Source organism: Phalacrocorax aristotelis, chromosome 7 (genome assembly GCF_949628215.1).
Source record: "Phalacrocorax aristotelis chromosome 7, bGulAri2.1, whole genome shotgun sequence".
Taxonomy (NCBI): Eukaryota; Metazoa; Chordata; class Aves; order Suliformes; family Phalacrocoracidae; genus Phalacrocorax; species Phalacrocorax aristotelis.
Window position 1 is genome coordinate 39,161,374 of NC_134282.1, and position 25,053 is coordinate 39,186,426.

A 25,053-nucleotide genomic window follows, 5' to 3' on the forward strand; every position below is an offset into this window, starting at 1 on the left:
AATGGTTGACTGTCCTCACTGTGAAAAATTTCCCTCTGGTGTCCAATCGGAATCTCCCCAAGAGCAACTTGTGTCCATTCCCCCTTGTCCTCTCCATGTGAGTCCATGTAAAAAGGGAGCCTCCATCTTCTTTGCAGCTCCCCCTTAAGTACTGGTATACAGTGATGAGATCCCCTCTGAGCCTCCTTTTCTCAAGGCTGAACAAACCCAGTTCTCCCAGCCTATCCTCATATGGCAGGCTTCCCAGTCCTTTGATCATCTTGGTGGCCCTTCTCTGGACCCCTTCCAGCCTGTCCACATCCTTTTTGTATAGCGGGGACCAGAACTGTACACAGTACTCCAGGTGTGGCCTGACAAGCACTGAGTAGAGTGGGATGGTGACTTCTTTCTCTCTGCTGGTGATGCCCTTTTTGATGCAACCCAGCATCCTGTTGGCCGCCTTGGCCGCAGCAGCACACTGTTCGCTCATGTTGAGCTTCCTGTCCACCAGGACGTGCAGGTCCCTTTCCACAGAGCTGCTCTCTAGCCAGGTGGATCCCAGTCTGTACTGCACTCCTGGATTATGTTTTCCCAGGTGCATGATCTTACGCCTGTCCTTGTTGAACTTCATAAGGTTCTTGCTGGCGCAGTCTTCCAGCCTATCCAGATCTCCCTGCAGAGCAGCTCTCCCTTCTGGAGTGTCTGCTTCCCCCCTCAACTTGGTGTCATCAGCAAACTTCATCAGGCTACACTTGATGCTGTTATGCAGATCACTTATAAAGAGGTTGAATAATATTGGGCCCAATATTGATCCCTGGGGTACTCCACTAGTGACAGGTTGCCACTTTGAAAAGGAGCTATTTACCACCACCCTTTGGGTGTGGCCTGTCAGCCAGTTCCACTGTAGAAACAAGCAAAGAAGTAGTATTAGGAAGTATTGTAGATAGATTTTGTGTCTTTTCTTCACAGAATGTTCTGCAGTTTTAAAGTCTTTATGTTCTGATTTGGGGTGACAACCAATGTTGAGTTGTCCTTTAGGACAGAAGTAGGTTGTTTTTCAGCTAGTTCTTTGTCGTCTTATAAGCCAGATAGTTTTAATGATAGTTGAAGTATTACAGTGACTTGTGCATAAATGCATATCAGATTTTGCCCATCTCTTCTCTGTATCAGGATAACTAGGAAGAGGATAGGATTTCTGTCACTGTCCTAGATATTTAGCTCTCAGTTTGTCAAATTACAGCATGTGAGTTTAAATACTTACCCCAGACATGGGTTTATTGTTTGGTGGAATGAGAAAGAAGATTTGTGAAGGAATTAGAAACTAAAACAAATGTCGGGTGTTTTGGGGTTTTTGTTTGGATTTTTCTTTTTAACAGCAATCATTGTTTTCCCCATCATTTCCCACTGTCACGATCATTACACAAAGTGTCATCTCTCCTTAAACTATTTACTTACTTGTGTACAAATTAATCTCTACTGTGAACTCTACTGACTAGGGGGAGGGAGTCTTCCTGCTGTGACTCTGCTCCAGTGTTTTTGTAGCAAAGGTAATCTTCTGTTTTGGGGGGTGGGGGGAAACTGGCGTCGTAGGTTTTTTTTCCTCAGTACTTTTTCTATTTTTGTTATTCTTCTCCAATGCATTAGAGTCCCCCAGGGATTATGAGTATTTTAGATGATGTGTGTGCCACAATGCATGCAGTGGGAGAAGGAGCTGACCAAACACTGCTTCAAAAGCTCCAGATGCAGATTGGAACTCATGAACATTTCAACAGCTGGAACCAGGGATTTATCATTCATCATTATGCTGGAAAGGTAATGTGGAAAATCATCACTGAACTGTGCATAATGTATTTAAAAAGAAAAAGAACAGAAATGAAAAGAAGGGGAAAGCCCAGTAGGGGGCTGTTTTGATTTTAAGTAGCCAGATTATCTCAGGAGTTAGTGTCCTCCTTCCACAATATAGGGAGCGTAGAACAAATATGCCCTTACATATGTCCCTTACTTAGGAGAGATGTTTCTGGGCCTTGCTGCTATCAAACATACTAACCAGAACTTAATATTAAATGTAATAAATAAATGCTAATGTCTTTTATTAATTATAATCTTAATTGTTGGTTATAGTAGCAGTAAACTTAAAGAATTCAGATTAAAAATTATCCTTAGGTGATGATTTAAAAATGGGAATATAATGTACAGTTCTGTCTTCTTTGGGTTTATTTCTCAGCCTATTCATGATTTCCTGCAGTTATAGCTTGTAACAGTAAACCCTTATTGTGCAAAAATTTTTCTTCAATAAAATTCAGTATTAAATTGATTTCTGTTGTATTCCATTCACTAGCTCAATAGCAGTCTCTTTCACTGAATTTAAATATATGGATTAAATTCCTTTTTGTTGTGAAAGAGTTAACTAATAATATATGCAAGGATTTAGTGATCATTGTAGTATCTTTAAGTTATATCAGACTAACCAAAAACAGAACAGCTACTGATAAGGACAGAATTTAAATTTTCTTTAATTATTGTGTTCTCAACTTACCACAAACAATCAATTTCCACCTTGGCCCAGGTATCTTATGATGTGGATGGATTCTGCGAGAGAAATCGGGATGTTCTTTTCATGGACTTGATTGAACTCATGCAGAGCAGTGATTTGTACGTAAGCAAAACTTGCTTAAAGCTAGGAATAATATGTTAGTTCAGATGGATGCAGAGGGCCCGACTTCTCTACTTCACAACTTGTGAACTCATTTGTATAAAAGTGGAAATAAAACATTGCTGCAGTAGAACAATATCACTTGCATTATACTGACGTTCATTTTCTGCAAATCTAGATAAGTAAGGTACTGCAGTGTCAGAATCAAATGGTAAAATGACAGCCATTTTTTTTGACCTCAAACAAGACCATGAGTGATTTGGCATTCTCTCAGAACAGGCACTGTTTTAACGTATAAAGTAACATTTTTTTGTTATGTGTTTTCATTAATTGATGCTTACCTTTTAAGTGCACGTTTCTCCAAGTCTAGAAGTCTGGTATCATGTCTTCCAAGGCTCACTAAAACAACAAGGGATATCTATGAGGAATGAAGCTCATGGAAAGTACTAATCTTAAAATAGATTTGATATAACTCCAGATTAATAGAAATATCTGTTTATATTCTGCTCAAGTATCAACTTTTTCAGCATACTCCTTGACATTATTGAATGCATTGAATTGTCCTTCTATGCCAACACTATTTTATTAATTCTTTCCTAGGCCTTTTATAAAGGCTCTGTTTCCTGAAAACCTTCAAGTGGACAAGAAAGGTCGTCCTACCACTGCTGGCAGTAAAATCAAAGTATGTCTAGTTTTGCTGTGTTAGTATGTGCATATGTGGGGGTGTGTGTGTTTATGTAAAGAAAAAAAAAAGTAGTCTTTGCTGTTTTTTTTTACTCTCCAGACATTTTTAAAAGACAGACATCAGGAGTATCTTGATTGCAAAGTTATGCATTGTTTCAGCTGTTAAAATCATCTTTTGCCCAGCACCACTGTTCATTAAAATGTTTTTCTCAGCTGCATTGTACAGCAGTGAATTTTCCAAATGAGCAATTGATAGTAGTGATAATAGTACTTGCATGTGCATAATGAATGAGCCCCTTCACGCAGCCACTTGATGTCCTACAGTAACTGCAGATAACTGGTCTCTTTATAGTGCAGAAGCAGCGTGGGCCTGATCCAACACCCACTGAAGTCAACAGAAGTCTTTCTACTGACCATAATGTGTGTTGAATAAGGTGGCAAGTGTTAGAGGCGAGCATCTTTTTGGAGACTAGTTGTAAAAGATACGCTTAGGTTATGCACTTGCAGACTTTGGAAATTGATATTTTATCAACCACTTTCTTCATATTTCACCCTGACAGTCAAATTCATCTGATGCATTCCTTGCCACTCTATATAATATTTTAAATATATTACATAGCTGGAGATAATGGTGCCTTCTATTTACTGATAAATTTTTCATGAGGTGCATATTATCCCAAGACACTTTGGTTGTTCTGGACAAAGACCAAAGTCAACTGGATCTGGTCAACTGTATCATCAGTAGATGACTGATAATTTTTAGAATGATCTCACAGGATTCACCCTGTTCAGCTCAGATCCTGTTGTTTTCCCTCAATTTTACAGAAACAAGCAAATGATCTTGTGGGCACCCTGATGAAGTGTACACCCCATTACATCCGCTGCATCAAACCAAATGAAACAAAGAAGTCTCGAGATTGGGAGGAGAGCAGGTATGGATGAGCAGAACATGTCATAAGAAACAGTGCTAATAGTCAAAAAAAGCCACAAAAATTAATAATTTGTAATCACACAGCCTACAGACAAACAGAACTAGATACTCCAAAACTTCAGAAATTAAATCTGGCATGACCTCTCCTAAACTTTGATGATAAGCTGTGGTCATTTGGTATAAATCAGAAGTTGGTATATGCAGTTCTTAGCTTTTCTCGTATCAGTTATGGATAATCAACATTTGCATAACAGTAACACAATCAATATATTAAAGACGCAGTTCTCCATGCAGAAATTGCACACCAAATGCATTAGACATAATTTCTAACTTTTGCTTTATGCTTTGAAAACACCTTCTATTAGGTAGCTAAAAAGCCAGGAGGATGTCTATGTCTGCTTCTATGTATCAAACTTACCAAAAAGTCTCTATATTCTATAGCCAAGAATGTGGAAGGTTCTTTTTTTACTTCCTGACTTTTAAGTTCCATTAGCCAGCTCTTTAAAGAGAAGTCACTAGAATATCATATTGGGTGGTTATATGGACATTAAATAGATGTCTAAATCATCAGTTTGGTTTATCACATGTGTTTTAAGGCATCTTTAACTATATGATGCTTTATAGCATCTTCCTATTATCTGAAAAAAGATACTCTTCTTTTTTGCACTGAGGTAGGTGATCAGTACAGTATGTATACCATGTGAGGTCCTAATATAGATAACATTTGTTACTATATACCAAGCACTTTTTGTGAAGTGCTAATAAAGCAAGTGGTTATTTTTATCACAGTGAAACAACTTGCAAAGTCTGATAAAAAGCATTCTTGACCATATCAACAACACAGCAGACTTCACTTCCTGCCATTTGGCATGCAGATGTAGAGCACTTACAGAAGCCACAATTGGGACTGCTCTTGGAAGTGTCATTTAGGTCTTGGCAGTAAATGTAAACCCTCTTTCTCTAGCTTTTCCACCCCTGAAAAACCTACTATGCAGCCCTTAATTTTCCACTGACACTGGGAACCAAAGGAGGAAAGTAAGTGATCCTGGAAAAAGTGTCTAAAACTTTTAACTACAAGTTGAGGAGTTGGTTTGAAAATCAATCATTTACATATTGTAAAACAGGCCTGTTATTGTGGAAGGTGTTGCTAGGAGACCAATGAAACAAACAAAAAAACCCGTAGTCCTGAGAAAAGGTGAGCTTTCAGGAAACCCCTCTTAGAGCAAAAATGGGCAAGATTTCTTCCTGTTTTCCCATAATGAGGAGGATTTTTGGCAAATGCAGCAGCTACTGGTAACAAATGAAGTACAAAGGATTGCATACTGTCAAACTCAGACACAAATGGGAGTAGTTTATAATGCTAATCCTTCATCCCTGTTTAAAAACCCTAACATTCTCTCCCATTTCAAACTATGATTTCCCATATACTATACTAGGCCCTCACATAGGATACATATGCTGTAGCAGTTAGTGACATGTCTAGAGGAGAGAAATTTATATGCATATGACAAATCAAACTTAAGTTCGATTTTGTTGTTCCATGATTTTACTGTGAGAAAGTTCTGTGTTGAGGGAAATACAAAACATAACTGAGTTTATGTGATATTTTGCTTAATGTTGGTTTAGGGTTTTTTTTGTTCTGTGATCACATAATGCTGTATCATACACATGCTGCCATAGTCAATGTGCTGAGAGTAGTATATGTCATCTGCTTATTAGTAGCATGCTTCTAGATGGTGAAAAATTTACTGAAAACGGAAAAAAAACCTTCACAAAGCCTGTCTTACTTCATGCTCACAGAAGCCATATCACTCCAGCTTCGTACTGCTGTCGAATAATTCCAGAATATTTAGCACTGAAACATAGACCTTGTGTAATATCTAAAACTTTTGTAATGCCTTAGTTATACCAAAAATCGGCATGTTCTTGAAATATGTTTTTGTTCAGGTCCTGGCACAGCCACTTGGACTTCTATTCAAAATTGCTGCATTAGCTGAATTCCCAGACCCTGACCTGCTTGAGGTTGATGCCTGGAGGGAGATTTTCCATGTGACTTTTCTCAGGAATAAAAGGAAAAACAGAAAAAATGTCTCAGATTCTCTCTTGCTGAACACTAATACTGGCAGGACTGTAAAAAAATGGGAGCAATACTGTTGCTGCAGTGCATTATTCCAGATGCGAACAGGAAGGAAAGCTAAAACCAGGAAAATGTATTTTTGTCCACCAGCTTTCTACTGTACCAGAATTCTTGGAGTGGGTACAAAATATACTTTATTCCTTGAACATGATTAAAATGTGCGGTATTCTTTACTGTGAGCTAAAAGAGCAGTTTCTCTCATCATTTAGTAAAATCTCCCATAAGTGTTCTTTAGAAAGAAGAAATAACTGAGGGGCTTTTGTCATTTGTAGCATGGAATTTCAAGTTTTTTCCCTTTTTTACTAAGAGTCATGTGAAAAGAATGTCTCAGCCAAAAAAAAAGGGAAAATAAATCAATGGGCAATACACTTTATATTGAAATTTAACATTTCAAAATAGCGAGAAAAATAACATTGAATTAACTGAGAGGTTTTCAGGATTTGAAAGATCTTTTGTAGTAAGCAAACCAAAATTAAATGGGTCCTTACAGGCTCGCTTTCTTTGATTATATGTAAATAAAGGCTCTTTTATATACCGTTTGTTAAACTTGCAGGACTAAAATCGTAACAGCTCTTATATTTCTGACTGAAAGCTAAAGCTTCTATAATTTGCTTTATAAAAGAACATCAACAGAAGACCCTGAACACCACATTTCAGGGTTAAAAACTGACACTGCCTCTTCCAGCCACATGACTTAGCTGAAGAAATTAAGTAAATGCAAAGGAAAACTGCAAGAATCATACACTGTTCAGGAAGCTAGCTGAAATTCTTCGAATCAAATATCTAAGCATGAAATAGTAGGCTAGTAGTGTATGTAAGGAGGAACATAAAATAATGTACCACAGCTCCAGAAAGACGAAAAGGTGCCAAAAGGAAGCTTTTTTTTTTCCTTCGCTGTTTTCCTGCTTTGAGATTCATGGCAGCATATTTGTTCCCTGTCAAGAACCTAAATGAACATGTTTTGCATGAGGGAACTGAAATGGGTTTGGGATAATGATGTTTCAGTTCAAATGTGCAGCAGAGTTCCTTCACAGCCATTAACACTTTCTGTGGGACTGGTACCAGCTCAGTTTTTATTTGTAATTAAAGTACACCATGAACAAGCTTATCAGGCATGTTTTGACCAGTCTTGTGCCTGTCCTGAAATTCTTCCTGTGCAGCATGGTGAAGTTAGGAAGAATGCTAGCTTTTAATTAACATAGTGGCCTGGCCTTTTTCTTTCTGATTCTTTGTGTAATCAAAGTGTGGCGTCTGGGCTTTCCCCAGCCATCAGATTTGGTCCTTTCTTCAGAACAGCCAAAAAAGAGCTACTGTTGATGTTTGAGCGGTGTAAAACATAGGTGAAACCTACAATAAAAGAACACAAAACAATTTCCCACTCCCTTGGATACCAGCTATGTAGTTGTACAGGTATTAGTTACTTGGCATTTTAGGGGTAATAATATTAGTTAAGAGATGTATACATAAATTAGGAGATGGGGAGTTAAATTTTGAAAAAATTATAAGGTAAACTTGCTACATATATTTCAGCAATGTAGTTTACCTGCCTTGAATGTTTTTCCTACCGTGCAGTGTGCACAGTAATGTGCAAGAATAGATTCATATACCTGCGCATGAATTTTTGAAGTCAATAGTCTTTCAATGTGATACAGGCTTTTAAGAATACCTCAATGCACAGCTATGCTGAAATGAAATGGATCGTAAGTCTTGCATTGTTTTTGTCCACAGGGTAAAACACCAAGTGGAATACTTAGGTCTGAAAGAAAACATTCGAGTAAGAAGAGCTGGCTATGCCTACAGGCGTGTTTTCAAGAAGTTTTTGCAGAGGTAGGGTAATACTCATGTTGAAGTATTACAGCACAGTTGTTTACACGAGGAGGAGGAAAACAAGAAATTGCAAGTTTTTAAACTTTCTCGTTTCCCACTTACACTTTCCTTTTTCCCCATTTACCTTGCTCACTATCTACGTTACACAGAGATTTCAAAGTGTCTTAAAGGCTGGCGTTGTGTCTCTGAAAGTCTTTTCATTTTTCTGTAAACTTGCCTAAGACCCCAGTTCTTTTTTTGGTGCTATGAGAGGGTTCCTCAAAGTTAAAAAGAGTTAAGGGAACTTAAGAGTTATGAGCTGCAGAGCCTGGAATCTGAGTGTCCAGCCCCTAGCCTTTGTTTACAATGTTACTGCTTTAGCACTTCTAACACTTCTTTCCCAATGACAGAAGATAGGTTAAGAAATACATGCCTGCCATTCAAGGGTAAAGAGTAACCTTAGTTTAAATTGCTCATTACATCCTTCCACTGGTGTTCAAACAGCTGGGAATGGTTAAAACTCAAACCGCTGCAGCTGCTCACTGAATGAAAGCATCAGAGCTCTGTAAGGCCAATCCTTTTTTTCAGTGTCTTAGGACCAGCTGTTATGGTGATTAACTACCTCTACTAGCTAATGAAATACTCTTAAATAAGAGCAATTTCAAGATTTTTACAACATTCCGCTTCTGTTTTATAGAAGATTGAGACATACAGCTAATAAATGCCCAAACAGGGGCATTACATGAGAAATCAGCTTTTGCTGAGAATATAAAACAAAAACCCAATCAGTTGTTGCAAGGAATAGAGTATAATTAATCAGACAACACTGAACAAAATAATGCTTTAATTAGTTAGTAGCAGACAGACCTAAAATGACCTTTTTTAAAATGTGTCCCAAAGTATGGACTCAATTTTCATTATCAAACAATTTTGAATCCCTTTTTCTTCACAAACTTCAAGCCCAGACATATAAACATGAATATGCTTCAGGTTGCATTACTTAACACAGACTGTTGCGGAGACAGAATAATAGGTTAATAAGGTGCATTAAATCTAGCCTCTGCAGTTGTTGAACACTGATTGTGAGGGCTGGGCAGGTCTGGAAATCTGTATGAGAGTTCTGCACAAAGGAAAACTACCTGGTACTTCTGGAAGCTGATTAGATTTCTATACTTCACTTTGTATGTAGAGACCCACAGGCAACTGAAACCATTCTTTATGGAATTCATCCATTTGTTTCAACTTGGTGTTATTAAATTTAACATTTCTGTTACAAGTAAAACTCCTCATGCAACCTTTCCATTCACAGTTCCCTAGCATCCAGAACAAGCTCTATTCTGACACCCTGAGTCAGTGTGAGTAAAAGTGGGCTGAGGCATGGGATGGACAGGAAATGCATGCTTGTACACTTGTTTTCATTGGGTGTTACTTGGCAGCTCTGTGTAAATGGAGACTTCTGGGCTGAATAGACTTTTATGTAGAAAACTTAACATTTGCATGCAAAAAGCCAGTCACTGAAAAGGCCTATGTGTTTCAAAGCATAACCAATCTGAAAGCTGAACTCCATACTGCCATATTTAGACACAGAGACTAACTGCTGACTGTGAACTTCTAGCAGATAATTTTTTGCAGGCAGTCATTATTTGAAATTGTTTCAGAAGCACTTTAAGAACATGCTTAATTCTTGTGCCAAAATTCTCCGTAAGATCAAATTACACAAGCTTGAAAAACCTAGATATGTGGATATCAACATGACCAGTTTAATGGGAAGCATGCACAAGTACATCAGAGGAAGGTGCTATTTCTAAACAGCAGTGAACAATGATAGAATTATCACATCATAAAATTGTGAAATGCTTAATTATAGAAATGCATGTTATAGAATAATCCGTTTCTTCTGCCCTGTAGACTTGTCATACCAGTAAAATGAATGAAGTTAATTTGAGCTTAGGAAAAAGGAGAATTTAAAATGTATTCTTATTTTGTACTCAAGAGCCTTACTTTTATTAAAAGGTCTTAAATCATGTTTTTCCCCATGCCCTCATTTACAGCTCAGAAGATGTAGGAAAGAATTTGTAACATGCTGAAATGCAGTGTCAAATTCTGTTGGGTGGAAGGTAGCGGTTTCAGATGCCTTTATTAACATCATCTCCTTTAAATTCAGACTGGCTTAGACCCCCTTATACAACTATACTGTTGGTACATGATGAACCCGCAAAAGAGGCTGTTAATCAAATAAGCTGGGAGTTATTTTAACTTCCAGCTCCACACTAGGTTGCATCCATTTATCCCATAATACAGTTAAATTACTTAATTGTCTGTAAACATAGATTATGTAAAATATACTTCTGTATTTAAGATGGTATAAGAGCTACCTTGTTGCACCACCATGCATACTACCTGGGCGTTTGTTAACTGATAATAGATTTGACCGTGATAATATCAGTACAGGCTTTGAATCCTACTTGAATTATTCATAAGTTAGCTTTCTCTTTTCATATAATTGCTATTCAGAGGTGTTTGGGTTTTGTGACACATTCCTTTTTAACTGTTTGCTATTTTTCTTTCTGTGGTATAATTTAAGTTGCATGACACTTTCTGCTTCCTGGCTGGATACCATTTTAGATATGACAATAATGAGTAATGAACATTCCCTTAATGAATTTTCTAACAATTCCATGTGAGATTTTTGAGAACATTTTATTAGGAGCTGCCTAAAGCTTCTTAAGAAATAAGAACTTGGGCATTACAACAAACTGAACTTCATACTTTATCACTTTTCTCATTAGTTGAATAGTTTTACTAATAAGCATGATTTGGTTTATATAACTCAAGTATGCTTAAGGCGTTAAAAAAAATTGTCAAGAGTAAAGAACATAAAAGATTTGGGGGAGGAATTTATCACAACATATTTAGCTGTTCTCCAGTTTCATTGTCAAAGGACTCTCAACAACTGCTGCCAGGGAAGTTACTGGTCTGTAGACATGCTCAGGCAGCTAAAGCCCATCAGTGCTCCTTGGTGGGCAGTGGAAGAAGGCGGCTTTGTAACTCCAGCCTGGCAATTCCAAAAGCTCAAGTTAAGTCTGAAAGAGCAGACAGTTTAAAAGGGGCTGCAACCTGGCATCCACCTCATTTTCAAGGCTTAAAGAGAATACCATGAGACAGAAGACTACTTACCTGTTTCTATCAAAGACATGGTATTATAGCACTTCCCTGCCTCCTTCCCTAGCCCTCTGTGTGGTCAGTTCTTAGGGTTCCCTCCAGGTAGCAACAACATCACTATATCTTCCATCTTGTATCAGGCACTGAGCCAAAGGCTTTCTGGGATAAAGCCAAGAATGGCTCCTTTCTAAATGCAGACCAGCTGTTTAACAGGTGGGTTAGGAGCATGAGCTGGCCACTTGCTTAGGAACACAAAAGGCCTTTGTAAGAATAAGACAGAGAAGGCTTGAGTGGGAAATTGGCCGTGTGCTTGGGAATGAATCTAGACTACCAAGGGTGTAGGTACTTGAATCTGGACCATAAGTCATTGCTTAGTAAATAACCTTGCCCTGGACTTAAGGAGGTCACAGCAGAACCTTCTGTAATTAACTACTGCAGTTACCAAATAGTAACTTAGGATCTGGAAATGGGAGACTTCTGGACACTGTTGCCCTTCTCATTGCAGTTGTTTAGTCTTGCTAAACAAGTAACCTCTTAATACTTGCATCTCCCCACACTCCAAGCTTCTGTAAGTCCTGCTGGAATTGTCAACCATCCTGACTAAGAGTCAGTGGTATTCTGCTGCTGCTATTTGATGTTAAGTTTTAATCTCTTCTGCTTGCTGTTTAAGGTATGCCATCCTGACTAAAGCAACTTGGCCTACCTGGAAAGGAGAAGAGAAGCAAGGAGTTCTCCACTTGCTTCAGTCAGTCAACATGGATCCTGACCAATACCAGCTTGGGAGATCCAAAGTCTTCATCAAAGCTCCAGAGTCTGTAAGTGTGGCAGAACACGAGTCTTTAAATATGAAACTGTTTTGCTGAAATTGAAGTCTGATCCACTCAGAAGTTGAGCCATGATATCTGCAATGGTGGGAGAAGCATAAGAATGTAAGTCACGCTGGGCAGGTCTGTCACAGGTGCCTTGACACTGTATGGGATTCTAGGCTCTTTTATAACAGGCACAATACCTAAGGACCCTGTGTGATTTTGACACTAACATAAGGATCATTAAATACATCAAGAGGAGATGGGATATGAAGATGTTTTGGTGTCATACGAAGGAATATCATGACATGAAAACGTACCTATGACCATTAGGCCAAGAAAACTGGTCCTGTTCTCAGTACAAGAACTACTGATGCAAGTAGAACAGCCCCCAGTTATAGTAAGGGTATGTTACACAACATTGAGTAAATCAGTGTTCCAGAATGGCTGCAACTTGAAATCCCCATTCAAAGAGAGCATTAAGGAAATTAAAGGGACATCATAAGGCTGGTTTTATCCTGTGGCTGCTAAACTGCACAAAATCGGTTGGAAAAAATTTTTCACATCACTGTTCAGGAAAGTTGTCAAGTTCAAAAATATGCTTTACTCACCATCATGTATTTTTATTTATCAGAAGCAATTGGGCTTAGTGTGTATAGCATACCTTGCAGTTGAGCATTAGGTGCTTACTTGGTGCTTTACCTGAAGTTACATGTCAAAATAAAAGCAGAACACCTCTTTTGCCATCATTTCCTTTTCCAGAAACATATTTTTTCCTCTGTAGAGCAACAGTAATTCAGGCAATGACACTGTTGTGCACAATCATATGGGAAGAGCTCTGTTAAAGGGGAAAAGGTAATACTTCTCTGAGTCCTAACAGAAATTATGTTGTTTCTACCATAAATAGTGTAAGATAGTATCATCTCCGCTCAGGAATAATGAGACTTTACATTCCTGCCACCTGAAACACATGTTTATGTAATAAAGCATGTAGTGTTCAAGATGTAGGTTATTAGAATACTTAGGTGCATGTTGGCAAAGCAGGAAAAATGGTTAATTCAACTTATTCATTGCAAGCAGCATCTTGGCTAGCCAGTTATAAGGACATAGCTTTATCTGCCTTCCTCTGTAGCACAGGACATGATTTATTTCCTAAGATTATTGGGAAGTTTTGTCTTACAAAGTCAGTGCAATAGCCTTGCACATTAATGGGTGTCTCTGATACCTGTTCTTGTTGACGTTACAGTTGTGGCTTTTAGTTGTTTACTGATGACCTCAAGTTTATTAAAGGATGGTGGCAGGTACGCATTCTGGTCAGGTATCTATCTGAATTAATACAGACAACATAGTTCTCTGTAATTACAAGGGACCAGAATGAGTCATTTAAGCAACATCTTCCAGTCCTGTGTTCATTATCTTACATGCTAGAAAACCTGATTTTCTTCTTTTCACTGTGAAATTATTTTGCATCCATGCCAGTCATTGCAGTTAGGTACAAACCAAATACAATCTCAGTTTGAGAGATAAACAGTTAAGGGAAAAAAAACTTTTTTCCTGTCAGGGTGACAGATCAGTGGAACAGGCTGCCCAGAGAGGTTCTGGAGTCTGCTTCCCTGGAGACATTCAAAACCCACCTGGACGTGGTCCTGTGTGCCCTGCTTTAGTGTCCCTGCGCAAGTGGGGGGGTTGGACCTGATGGTCCCCAGAGGTCCCTTCTAACCCCTACCATTCTGTGATTCTGTGAAAATTATAAAGTATTTCTGCATCAGTTTTAAGGAATAAATCATACAACAAACTATCTTCCTTTCCTGGCTGCTGAAATACCCTAAGCTTGGTATGTTTGCCTCTTATAAGAGTGCAGACTTTCAGCAGTCATATCTTCACAAGTAGGGTGGGTCTTATTCCTGGGTTGTTTGTTTTCGTGGTGTGGGTTTTTATTTTTTCTCCTTTCTTTCCCTCAAAGGAAGAAATGAAATAATTTGCTGGTGTCTGTCTTCTGCTTAATAGCCAAGTGGCAAGTGCTCACAGGATTGACGGATCTAGCTCCCCTTCACTCTGAAATGGCCAAAATGTTAATATTCTGTACCCCGACATCAAATGTTACGTGGTTGTTTCTAGGAGGAAGAAATGGTTTTCCAATGGATGCATCTTCCCATTCTAATGCATGGTCCTGGCTGGATGTATATGCCATTTAGTGGTATATCTGAGTTTTACTGAAGGGCAGTTCTGCAGGTTAAGACAACATGAGGTTGACTGGAAATAGTGAAACTTTTTTGGGTTGCATTTTGATTTTAATTTAAATTAATGCTTTCAATTACTGTATACATTGTCTTTAAAAAATTTTTTTGAAAAGCCATGAAATCCATTTTTAAACAAGTACTAAAAATAGTCTGGCCTTTGAAGTTGAAAAATCTTCTGTGATCTGCATATTCTAAAGCTTGATTTATGTCTTTCAGTATCAGAGACAATCATCTCATATCACTAAAGTGTTGGCTTAGGGTTATATTACCTTTGAGAAAAATAATCTTTTAGATGGTAAACAAAAATTTTTCTTTCTAACACCAAAGAGAGCACCTGTTGCGGTTAATCAGATGAAAAATACTTGATTTGTTCAGGCATGTGAGGGGGGGCTTTATAATACATACTTTAGGAAAGAATTTATGCAGTATTTTTATTTTATTACTTTTGAACCATATTTTAAGTCAGTGTTTTCATTGAACTTCCTTAATTGTGATCTTCAACTGCAGATGATAGATTATTTTGCATTGAGATTTTGCAGTTAGCATTATTGTTAGAGAAATAAATGCTGAGTGTTCATGAGAGACAACATCAATATTCTTAGCATAACCTGAATTGCACAAGGCTTGATCATGCCCCTACTGAAGCTGAGGAAGTTCTTGCATCAGCACCACTCATGTCTGCGTGCTGAAACCCTATCTAGTGATGTGTGTTTATGAAGAGATTTATTTTTTTAAGAGTTTGCTGTAGATGGAGAGTTTCCAACTGTGAAATAAGGTTTTATGGGTGGCAGAAAGGAGGTTTCATTATTTACATTTCCATCAAACACCTGAATAAATTACTCTGTACAAAAGCAAGTGAGGTTCTGCGGAAATGGTTTCAATCAAGTTTTCATTTTTAAGATCAATATGAACAGCAGTATTTTTCTAGATTTGCATGATTTAGGGCAGCAAATTAAAAAAGGATCCTAAAGCCCAGGTTTGCTTCTTGATATATGTGTTTCTACTAATCTTATCTCTTTTGAAAGCTAGAAGAAAAGTCCTTATGAATATTCAACACACAGTAGAGGGAAATAGTAAGCAACAGTCATGCCAGTGGACTGATTTAGTACTGTAATTGTTAGCAAATCATTAACTAAACTTGTAGTGAAATATGCTGTATCCTAACATAATTATTGAAGTTGTTCTAAATCATTAAATGTATATATATTTTAGTGCGACTTGGGAAATTTTCAAAAAGGGGGATGTACCTTTCATTTCTGTTTGATATATCAGCATTTCCTTATGAATCCTGAAAGCATTTTAGATCCCAAAATCTTATTATGTCATACTGAAATACAAGATCATAGTTGTAAAACCTGCAGCCAGCCAACAAACTTCACTGCTGGGAAAGAATGGAGCCAATGGACATGAGTACGAAATTCAGACAGGGGAGAAAGTTACATGTGGATGCAGTTAATTCTGTTGCACGTTGCACAGATCGCCATAGACGTGGTAACATTCTGACAAGACACATGGCAATCTGGAGAATGTAAAGATGGAAGTTAGATGGATGCCCAGTGGAGAACTTTCAGTTGCACCGGTAGAATACTTCAGAGAATCCATATTCCTCTTCCTTCATCATTGGGTATCAAGATTAATGGGTAGATTGGTAAGAGCCAGAACTACTTAAGCATCAGAGATTTCTTCCAGAGAGGCTTACCTTAACATTCTGATCTCAGATCCCATAGCTGTGGTAGAGGCACCAGCTTGGATCTAGAGTGAAATGCACTGGAAAGTTGTTGAAAGTAAAATATGGCTTTTTCTTGAACTTTTCCTGCAAAATGTTTGACCTGCTCTCCTGTCTCCTTGTACAGCTATTTTTGTTAGAAGAGATGAGAGAAAGGAAGTATGATGGGTATGCCAGGGCCATCCAGAAGGCATGGAGGAAATATGCAGCCAGGAAAAAATACGTACAAATGAGAGAAGAAGGTAGGTTGTAACTTCTGATGGCAGATATTTCACACATGGTTCCAGGAACAGAAAGACTACCACAAGAGATGAAGGAAATCACCCTCTGTAGAGCAAAGTGTTGCATTGCAGATGACTGCCTAAGAATGACTGCAAATTGTTGGACCCCTGAGGTACCATTAATGAGGGTGGCTGTTCTGCATGCATGGATTTCTTGGACCACCCAGTGTTTCACTCTCAAAACAAAGCCAGACTGAGTAGGACAGAGATCAGGGATGTTCCAGAAGTGGAAAAGGAAAAGATTCCCACAGTTATACAGGACCTAGATGGTCTGTGGATGATACAAATCAGTCCAAGGGCTATAATGCTTAGTTGTATGTGTGACCTGGGTTACTTGAATGAACAGCATGCTGGGTTTGGAAAGCCTTAATCTTTAATTTCCAGCAATGGATTAGAAATTCCTTAGTTCCGGAAGTGCTCCTGATTCATCAGAACGGCTGAGCTTGCCATCAGTGTATTTCTTTAGGAATGGATTTAATTATCACATGGATCCTCATCTAAAGGATTAGTAGCAGTGCTTCACTGTTTTTTTCTTATTATAAACAACTAGGTTTTCACTTCTTCCCAAAAAGTTCTGCTTGAAACAGTTAGCTCTTTCAGATCATGAGTTTAGAAAAATTTAGTAAATACTATTAATCAATGTCTATTTTTGGTATTTAAGCATCAGATCTATTGCTGAACAAGAAAGAGAGAAGGTGGAACAGCATTAACAGGAATTTTGTGGGAGATTACATAGGCATGGAGGACCATCCAGAGCTACGCCAGTTTGTGGGCAAACGGGAGAAGATTGATTTTGCAGACACTGTAATTAAGTATGATAGACGGTTTAAGGTAGGTTTAAGAGCAACATCCACTAATGATTAGTTCTGCTAGGGAGTTACGTCTTTACCATCCTTTCAGAGAAACTCCTCACCATGTTAGTGTCATACTGTGTGGGATACAAGCTTGAAAAGTGTCTTTGACCTAAGAGACACATAGGGAAGCAGTTACACCCTTGTGATCAGAACATTGCCATTGTCAAACCTATTGTCGCAGGATGAAGGCTTTGTGGGACTTGCTGGGCAGAAAGCTACATTAGTTAGGAAATGAGGAGCAAAGCTATATTCCTGTCCTACGCAATTTGACTCTGAGCTCATGTGATTAATCACATCAATTTTTCTTTTTTACTTGAACCAAAGACTAACAGTATTGCCCCAAATCATAGTACATTACATATCACTGGAACAGCATCACAACATTAGTGCATTCATCTCCACATAGCTATGCATTTTCAGACAATTTTGTGTTTCAGACCGTGAAGCGAGATCTTGTCCTCACTCCGAAGTGCATATACCTGATTGGGCGTGAAAAGATAAAGCAGGGTCCAGAGAAAGGCCAAGTGAAGGAAGTCTTAAAACGAAGGATGGAAATGGAGAGAATCCTTTCTGTTTCTCTAAGGTCAGTACCTTGAAAATATTTTTCCATTGACACAGAAATTTGTGTGGGACAAGGGGGAAATAAGTTGATGAAGGGTGAATTTCTTAAGCTGTATTAATTGAATCTTGTAAACAAAGAAAGCTGAAGCCTTGTTTTCACACCCAGCCCTAGTAAGTGTTACAGCCATAGATGTTTATGTGTTTATAGCCAACGCACAAACATTTTCTGACTAATTGTTAAAATGTTTCACTTGCACTGGGTCTCATCTATTTGGTGTATCCCCCAAAATGTATTCTGTGAAGCATATATTCACCATGCATAAGCAAGGTCTTGTAAGTTTTGGCTCAAGCTTGTATCCCAGAAATAATTCTTACTTCTAGAAGTACACCCTGTATATGTCCACTGCTTCCTAAAGTGGTATTCTCTCTCTGGTGAGCTACTAAACCCTTTGCTTCTAGTTGGATTTCACATAACTTCTGTTGACTGAATGACAAGCCAATCCCAGATTGCAGGAAATAGCTGAGGTGTCCACACAGAGCTGAGAAACCCAGTTAGGTGAGCAAAAACAGGAAGAAACTGCCCAGGAGACCAGTGGATTCTTGCTTCTTTAATTTTATCCCTCTGAAGATGAGTGAACAAAGTCTCTGGATACCTCTGCCTCCGTTGTTGCAGTTCATCGAGCTGGTAGCTGAGTGTAATTTAATACTAAAGAATACCAATCCAGGGCAACAAGTGTACTTTAAATATTGAAATAAATTACTATTTTAACAGAATACAAGTCTACACTTGAGTACTGTGTATTGATAGTTACTACAAAAGATTTTTAGTATATGGTAATAAAACGCTCCCATTAGCGCAACTAGAAATCTTCTCACAGACATTATCCAGTACTTAAAACCAGCAGATTTCATATTTTTGCAGAATTCTTCACAGCCATTTCAAGATCAGGGAAAGGCCTGCAAGATGTGTCTGCTCCCAGTACCATTTTCAAAAGCTGTGGTTTATTTCTCATACATCTTTATAACAAAAGCTGCAACAAAGTAACTGTAGTAGATCTAGGTTAAAGGTGAGAGCAGAACCGGTCTTAATGCTCCAAGTTTGGACCATGTGCTGTGAAACCTTGAGCAGATTGCAGCCAGACACTTGAATTGGGCCGGTAGCATTCCAAAGGCAGAGTCACATTGAGTCAGCTGAAAGGATGGCTGCCTGCCAAGTTACTGAAAGCTGTTACACTCACCTCACATGTACATAACAGTTCTACAGAACCTTCTGAAGCAAACCCAAATGCGCTTAGTTCAGAGGAAATATGTACGTTACATTATGTCTAATAATGTTTTGAGCTTAGCTTATTGATTTTGTTTTAAGAAACACTGGGTTTTGTATATGCTAAAAGTAGATTCAGAATTACAAGCTATCAAACTGTCCAGGTATTCCTCCAAAACCAAACCATAAGATGCATGGCCTGATTTCAAAATGGGTCTTAATCAAGGGATCTCTTAACTCTGTATTGAGGCAGCTCAGTAGTAACAGAACGCTCTGGCTGCAGAGGCTGTAAGAGGTACTGCTTCTCTCGAATCCGGGATAATCTTGTCTCAGTGACAAGAGTTAGCACTTGTAATACTTAACACTCTTTGATTAGTGAAACCTTTAGTACATATATTACCTACTACGTATTTAGGGGGGAAAAAAAACCACCAAAAAAACCCAAAACAGTTTTTCAGATGTCAGACTCAAAGCAAAAATTGCATTAGCTCTGACTTGCATTATCTCATGTGTCTTCAAAACTCGACTTTGTTGTCCCTATAGTTTAAATTTACTATACCTCTAAGATAATTCATTTCTGAATGGCTTTGAAGTGAATATCAAACCTCTGCACTGGAAGAAAATAATTGCAACAACATTTTTCATTACATTATCCGGAACAGATTTAGGTCTATTCTGTATTGTAGCCTCAAAGTTTTATAAATTTCCATTCTTTTGTTCTATTTTTCATGCAATATTAAATTTTAACTAAATCAATACAAAATGAAACATATTGTAAGTGGACGGGGGAGAGAGGATAACTGAATTCTTGCATTGCTACCTAAACAGTAGTAGTTCTCAAGAAACCCACGGGCAATATATTGATGTAAGCTTGTATCAACAGTTATACACAATAAAGGCAGAATAGTTAGCACTACTGACATGTATTAACAGCAATTAACACTACAGAACAGTTTAAATTACTAAAGGAGCCCTTTAAAGTGCAAAATGCCCAACTTGGAATTTGTTCAGGGTGCTGAGAATGACAGCCCATACTCTCATGGAAATGTTCTTGTGTTCCCAGTAACAATAAATAACTGAACTTTATCATTTATCTGATAAGGAGTGATGTGGGACACCCTAACAGTATTGTGAACTCAGACTCTTTGCCAGATCAGCAAAAATAGGACCACTGACTGGATAATATTTACCATGGATCTTGGGCTTTTCTTACACATATTGTTCAGAACCTTGCTGAGGCTCTAGATTTGCTTGATGATAGGAATGGAGATTATGCTCTTACTCAAGTTTTATAGATATTTTTTTAATTGCTATTTTGAATACTAATTAGGTAAGTTCATAGTTTCATGCACCCTTTTCCAAACTGTGGGAAAGATTTCAGAATTTGAAAGGAGATTATTGAGTGCACAGAGGGTAGGTAGATTTTTAGAAAAACAGTCTCATCCTTTACCTAATGTGGGTTATAATTGTATTTTCATACCCAATAGTCAAGAGCACCTCTAGCAGCACTGTGAAGCTATTTTTAGTTCTGCATAAAAAGGTACTCACAGTCTGTAGAGGGAGTAATAATCTTCAGTAACCAGATGAAAAGCAAGGGTCAGAAAGCTAGAGTTGTTTCCCTCTGAGATTTATAGAGTCAGCAATCAGGCAAACCAGCTGGGAGAAGAAAAGGGAGCAGGCTCAAAGTGGAAGGCTGTTGATGGCTAGGTAATTAGGATCAGAAAACAGTGATGAAGGCAAATAGATATAATTTTGTCTCTGATAGAAGGTGGAGGCTTTTTCTTTCTGATCTGAATGTTCTTTGAGTTCCATGTGCGCTATAATCAATTTACTTTTGGAGTTACTCTGAAATATTGAAGCAATACATATATAGATTTAGGTGAGCTATCAGCACCTTTGTGTGATGTATTGCTGTGCAAATCACTGAAAGACACTGTTTCTTTGTGATAGGTATGTAACTTTGGCTTGCCTTTCACCTGGCTGCTAAAGCGACCTGCCTGGTTTTCCTCAGCCTTAACCACTGCGATGCAGATGGTCTCACTTCTGAATTATATATACTGCTTTTTAGAAAAAGGGTGAAAACTTGTAATGAATGTTAATTCTAAATCCAACAGGATTTGAAAGGTCCATTTCTCCACAGAGAAATGCAAACCAAGTGTACTGTTTTCACTTAGTAGGTGACATCTAATGTATTGAAATAAATTGCTATTACAAAATAGTATGTTGTGATACGAGTAATAGCAGCAGAAGATTGACCAACAATATTGACAAAAGAGCAGAGAAGCTTTGCCTTCAGACTCTGCCAGGAATACTTAAAAATATCTAGCTAATGCTCCTTTCTTTGTTGGTTGGACTCAGTTTTGTGAAATATCACGCTGGTGATGTGGTAATTGTTTTGTGATAACCTTAAGCGATTCTCAGCTCTGCACAGTTGTCGAAAGTCCTGTGCTGTCTCTTGTCCCAGCCACACATTTTCCTACACTAGCTAGCACTCGGGTGGCTGTATGGGGATATGGATGAGACACTGAAAAGTAAGGGAAGGAAACAAAGCTACAAGAAAAAGGCAGGGGATGGATTCTAGCATGAGGGAAGGAACAGAAATGCGTATGAGCAAAAAGGGTGAGGGGCAGAGGAAAAGCTGCCCCTTCTGACAGCAGAACAATGTTCATTTGATTTAAACTGGTTATGAAATCACACATTAAATTAGAGGTTTCTTGTCACTTCTAATCCAGTGCAAATGTGGGTGGCTGCCCAAGGGGTGGTCCCCTCCCTCTGTCATTATGCTCGCTCCATTTTCTTGTGTCTGATCTAGCACTGTGCTCCCATGCAGTGACCTGGTTCTGTAAGCTCATCCAGTGGGCTGCTAACCAGCTTCAAAATACAGTTAGTTTCCTGTGGGATCAGCAAATTGAACCAGAGCATCCTATGGTTGCTTATATGCTATTCAAGTCAGGAAGTAAGGGGTGGGCTCATGGCCTCCATTTTCAGGTCTCACAGTTTTATTTAGAAAGCTTCGTTTATACCTCTTTGTACAGAGGATGCAGAAGCAGACGGGCGCCAATGTAGTTATAGGTAAGAAGTATGCCAACAGGCTAAAAGGAAAAACAATACACATATAAACAAATAACAAGCATGCTGGAACAATACTAATTGTGGCTAGGACACAACAACTGTTTTTACTATGGGGACTCTGGAAGGGCAGAAATCAGCCTTGCAAATTATGGATGTGGATATAATTTTCTGTGAAGTAGTTTGCAGCGTCTTCAGCAGGTGTAAATAGAAGTTGATTCTAAGGTGGCAATGGAACCCAAAGTGTGTGGGTTTTATACTGTGCTAAACCAGTCCAAGCTAAAGCCAATGAAAAATTGAAAGCTTTCGTTCCATATTTGCTTGCTTTGGGTTTCACTCTTAATTTAGTAACCTTCAAGTTTCCAGTTCACCTCTAATCACAAGTTTTGCCATTACTGAAAAGATGAGCTTTAATTGTAACTTTAATAGCATATGTAATTACTGTAAAACGACTAGGTAGTATTCCTGTTTCTGAAAAAGGATTGTTTCAGATATTCCATTATCAAATCCTGAAAAAAACCCCAAACCTGTTGTCAGAAAGCACAACTCTATAATCAATGCTTCTTGGACTTCATTACGTTTTTAAAAATGTTATTATAATGCTGGCTATATTTGCCGATGAGATTTTAATCTAAATGGTATATGCTCTGATTTCAGCACAATGCAGGATGACATTTTCATTCTACATGAACAGGAATATGACAGCTTGCTCGAATCGGTATTCAAAACAGAATTTTTAAGCCTCTTATCAAAACGATATGAAGAAAAAACACAAAGAAAACTACCTCTGAAATTTAGCAATACGTGAGTGATTTTTTTTTTTCAATGGGCTTTTAAGAATAAATAACCTTTGTTCTTGCTGCTAAGGCAAATGAGTGAGCGCTTGCTGACGCTTGCTGGCAAATGAGTGAGCTCCTGCCACTATGTTTTGTTTTAAAATAATAAGAGGCAGCGCAGAGTAAAAGTCTATATGTGCAAGGAAACCAGACTTTCTGATTAGCTCCTCAGAGTAGTAGGTTAGGATTGTACCTGGGTCCCCTGCCACTTTCCACTGTCTGCGTACATAGGAGAGTTGCCTTTGTTCTACTGAATGTGGAATCAGGCTCAAGGGTCTGCAGCTCTGTGCCCGCAGAACTGTGGTACCACAGCAAGGGTCAAGCCACCAACTGTGCCATTGATGTGCAACCGTAGTGCAAGCTCTGTGCTGGCTGCTGTTTCCTAGTGTGAGAAGGGAGCATATTCTTCCAACTCCTTAACCTTGACCTAGGAGTGGAAACATGGTGATGAAGAGTTTGAAAGACAATTCTGGAGACATAATGTAACAGTCTGAAATTCCGAAGTTTGTTGTGGGGACAGAGGACTGCAGGCTGAGAGGAAATTCTAAAGGAGTCTCATTAAGTAAATGATACTGGGAACATTTTTTAGAAACAAGCCTGAAAAACTACAGCATGTTTGATGTGCATTTTATCTGTAAGGACGTGCTGAAAACTATCCCAACAAACATGTGCATTTGTTAATACTCCTACCTGTAGAGCAGATTAGCAACAGCAGGCCTTGGATTTGTGCGTTTATTTCCTTCGAAAAAGTGGAAGAATTATAAAAACTAATAGGAGATTATTATTTTAGTTTGGAAAGGATGTAGGAGGACAATTGAAGCATGGAACATCCCTGGAGCATATACTCCTGTACACTGGGAAGCCAAAGCCAGTACCAGGAGTAAATTTTTTGTTCACGTAAGATATCATGTATTTTACTTCTGGGGTCTTGCCCAAAACCAAACCATAACTTCCTTAGCTTGTACCTGGTTACAGTTCAGAGCAGATGGATAGTGTGGAAAAGCTGGTAAAGAATATATATATTTGTGTGTGCACATGTGGAAAATATTTAAATGGGAAAGATGGTAGTACATATATATGCAAAAATGTTTCCTCCCAGAACATGCATAAGGCCAACTCCTAAAGCAGATATTGGCATATGCATGCCAATGTATATACATATATATACACATCTAATGTATATATGTACATCTAATGTTATATACAGAAGAACGTTTAGGAACGGAGCACTTTAGCTTGCTCCAGTAGAGCCTGCTGCAGAGGCAGTACTGTTTGATGGCAGCCACATCTCTTATTCAGACCTTTGCACATTTTTTCTCAAAGCTCACTGTACTCTCCATCCTCTCCAGGGCATCTTAAACTTTCCTGGTAGAGCTACTCAAAGGAAGTTAAAACATCAGTTAAGAAGAACATTTTTAAAAGCATGAAAAAGCTATTTAATGAGGTGTTCTGTCAGCTAAGCCACTCAGGGAATACAGATTCTCAGTCTAAGCTTTTCATTTTTCTATTTCTAAGTTACCTGCTGCCAAGTGATCTTATCCTGATCTGAGATAGAAAGGATTTCTGTTTTTTTTTAATTCATGTGTTCATGTGCTTACATTAGACTTGAAGTGAAGCTGAAAAAGGAGAGTTGGGGGCCCTGGAGCAGTGGTGGTTCTCGACAAGTGCAGTTTATGCAAGGCCAGGGCGATATAGCCATTCTCAAGCCAAGTAATAAAGTGCTGCAGATCAGCATCGGACCAGGGCTACCAAAGAACTCCCGTAAGTATGAAATTCAATTAGAAATTAGTGAATGGTTTTGAAATTTAGAGAATGGTTGATTCTTTTATCTCCTTGCTTGCTTCTAGCCTCAGCATGTTCTTTATTATTTCTCTGTAACACTTGAAAGAAGATCCAGGTTATAGATCCTAATGACACAGCAAAACTCCCTGCTGCTTTACCGTCATGCTGGAATTTTATTACTTTCACTATATACCAACCGTTTCTGAAATGTCTGAAATTCTTTGCCCTGTGGCAAAAGAAATGAGGGCATTTAATCATGTGACATAGCACAAATGGCACAAT

At 38.4% G+C, this 25,053-nt stretch overlaps 1 protein-coding gene across 2 annotated transcripts in view; it reads left to right on the forward strand.

The window, feature by feature from the left end:
* Positions 1-25,053, forward strand: part of MYO1E (myosin IE) — a 100,358-nt gene that overhangs the window by 61,912 nt on the left and 13,393 nt on the right. For both annotated transcript variants that reach the window (XM_075100227.1, XM_075100226.1), the window contains exons 14-24: positions 1,624-1,791; positions 2,546-2,631; positions 3,233-3,314; positions 4,142-4,248; positions 8,113-8,211; positions 12,023-12,167; positions 16,252-16,366; positions 17,067-17,236; positions 17,697-17,842; positions 22,811-22,957; positions 24,593-24,750. In XM_075100227.1, coding sequence (XP_074956328.1) covers positions 1,624-1,791; positions 2,546-2,631; positions 3,233-3,314; positions 4,142-4,248; positions 8,113-8,211; positions 12,023-12,167; positions 16,252-16,366; positions 17,067-17,236; positions 17,697-17,842; positions 22,811-22,957; positions 24,593-24,750 — 1,423 coding nt within the window. The remainder of the gene's footprint in view (positions 1-1,623; positions 1,792-2,545; positions 2,632-3,232; positions 3,315-4,141; positions 4,249-8,112; positions 8,212-12,022; positions 12,168-16,251; positions 16,367-17,066; positions 17,237-17,696; positions 17,843-22,810; positions 22,958-24,592; positions 24,751-25,053) is intronic.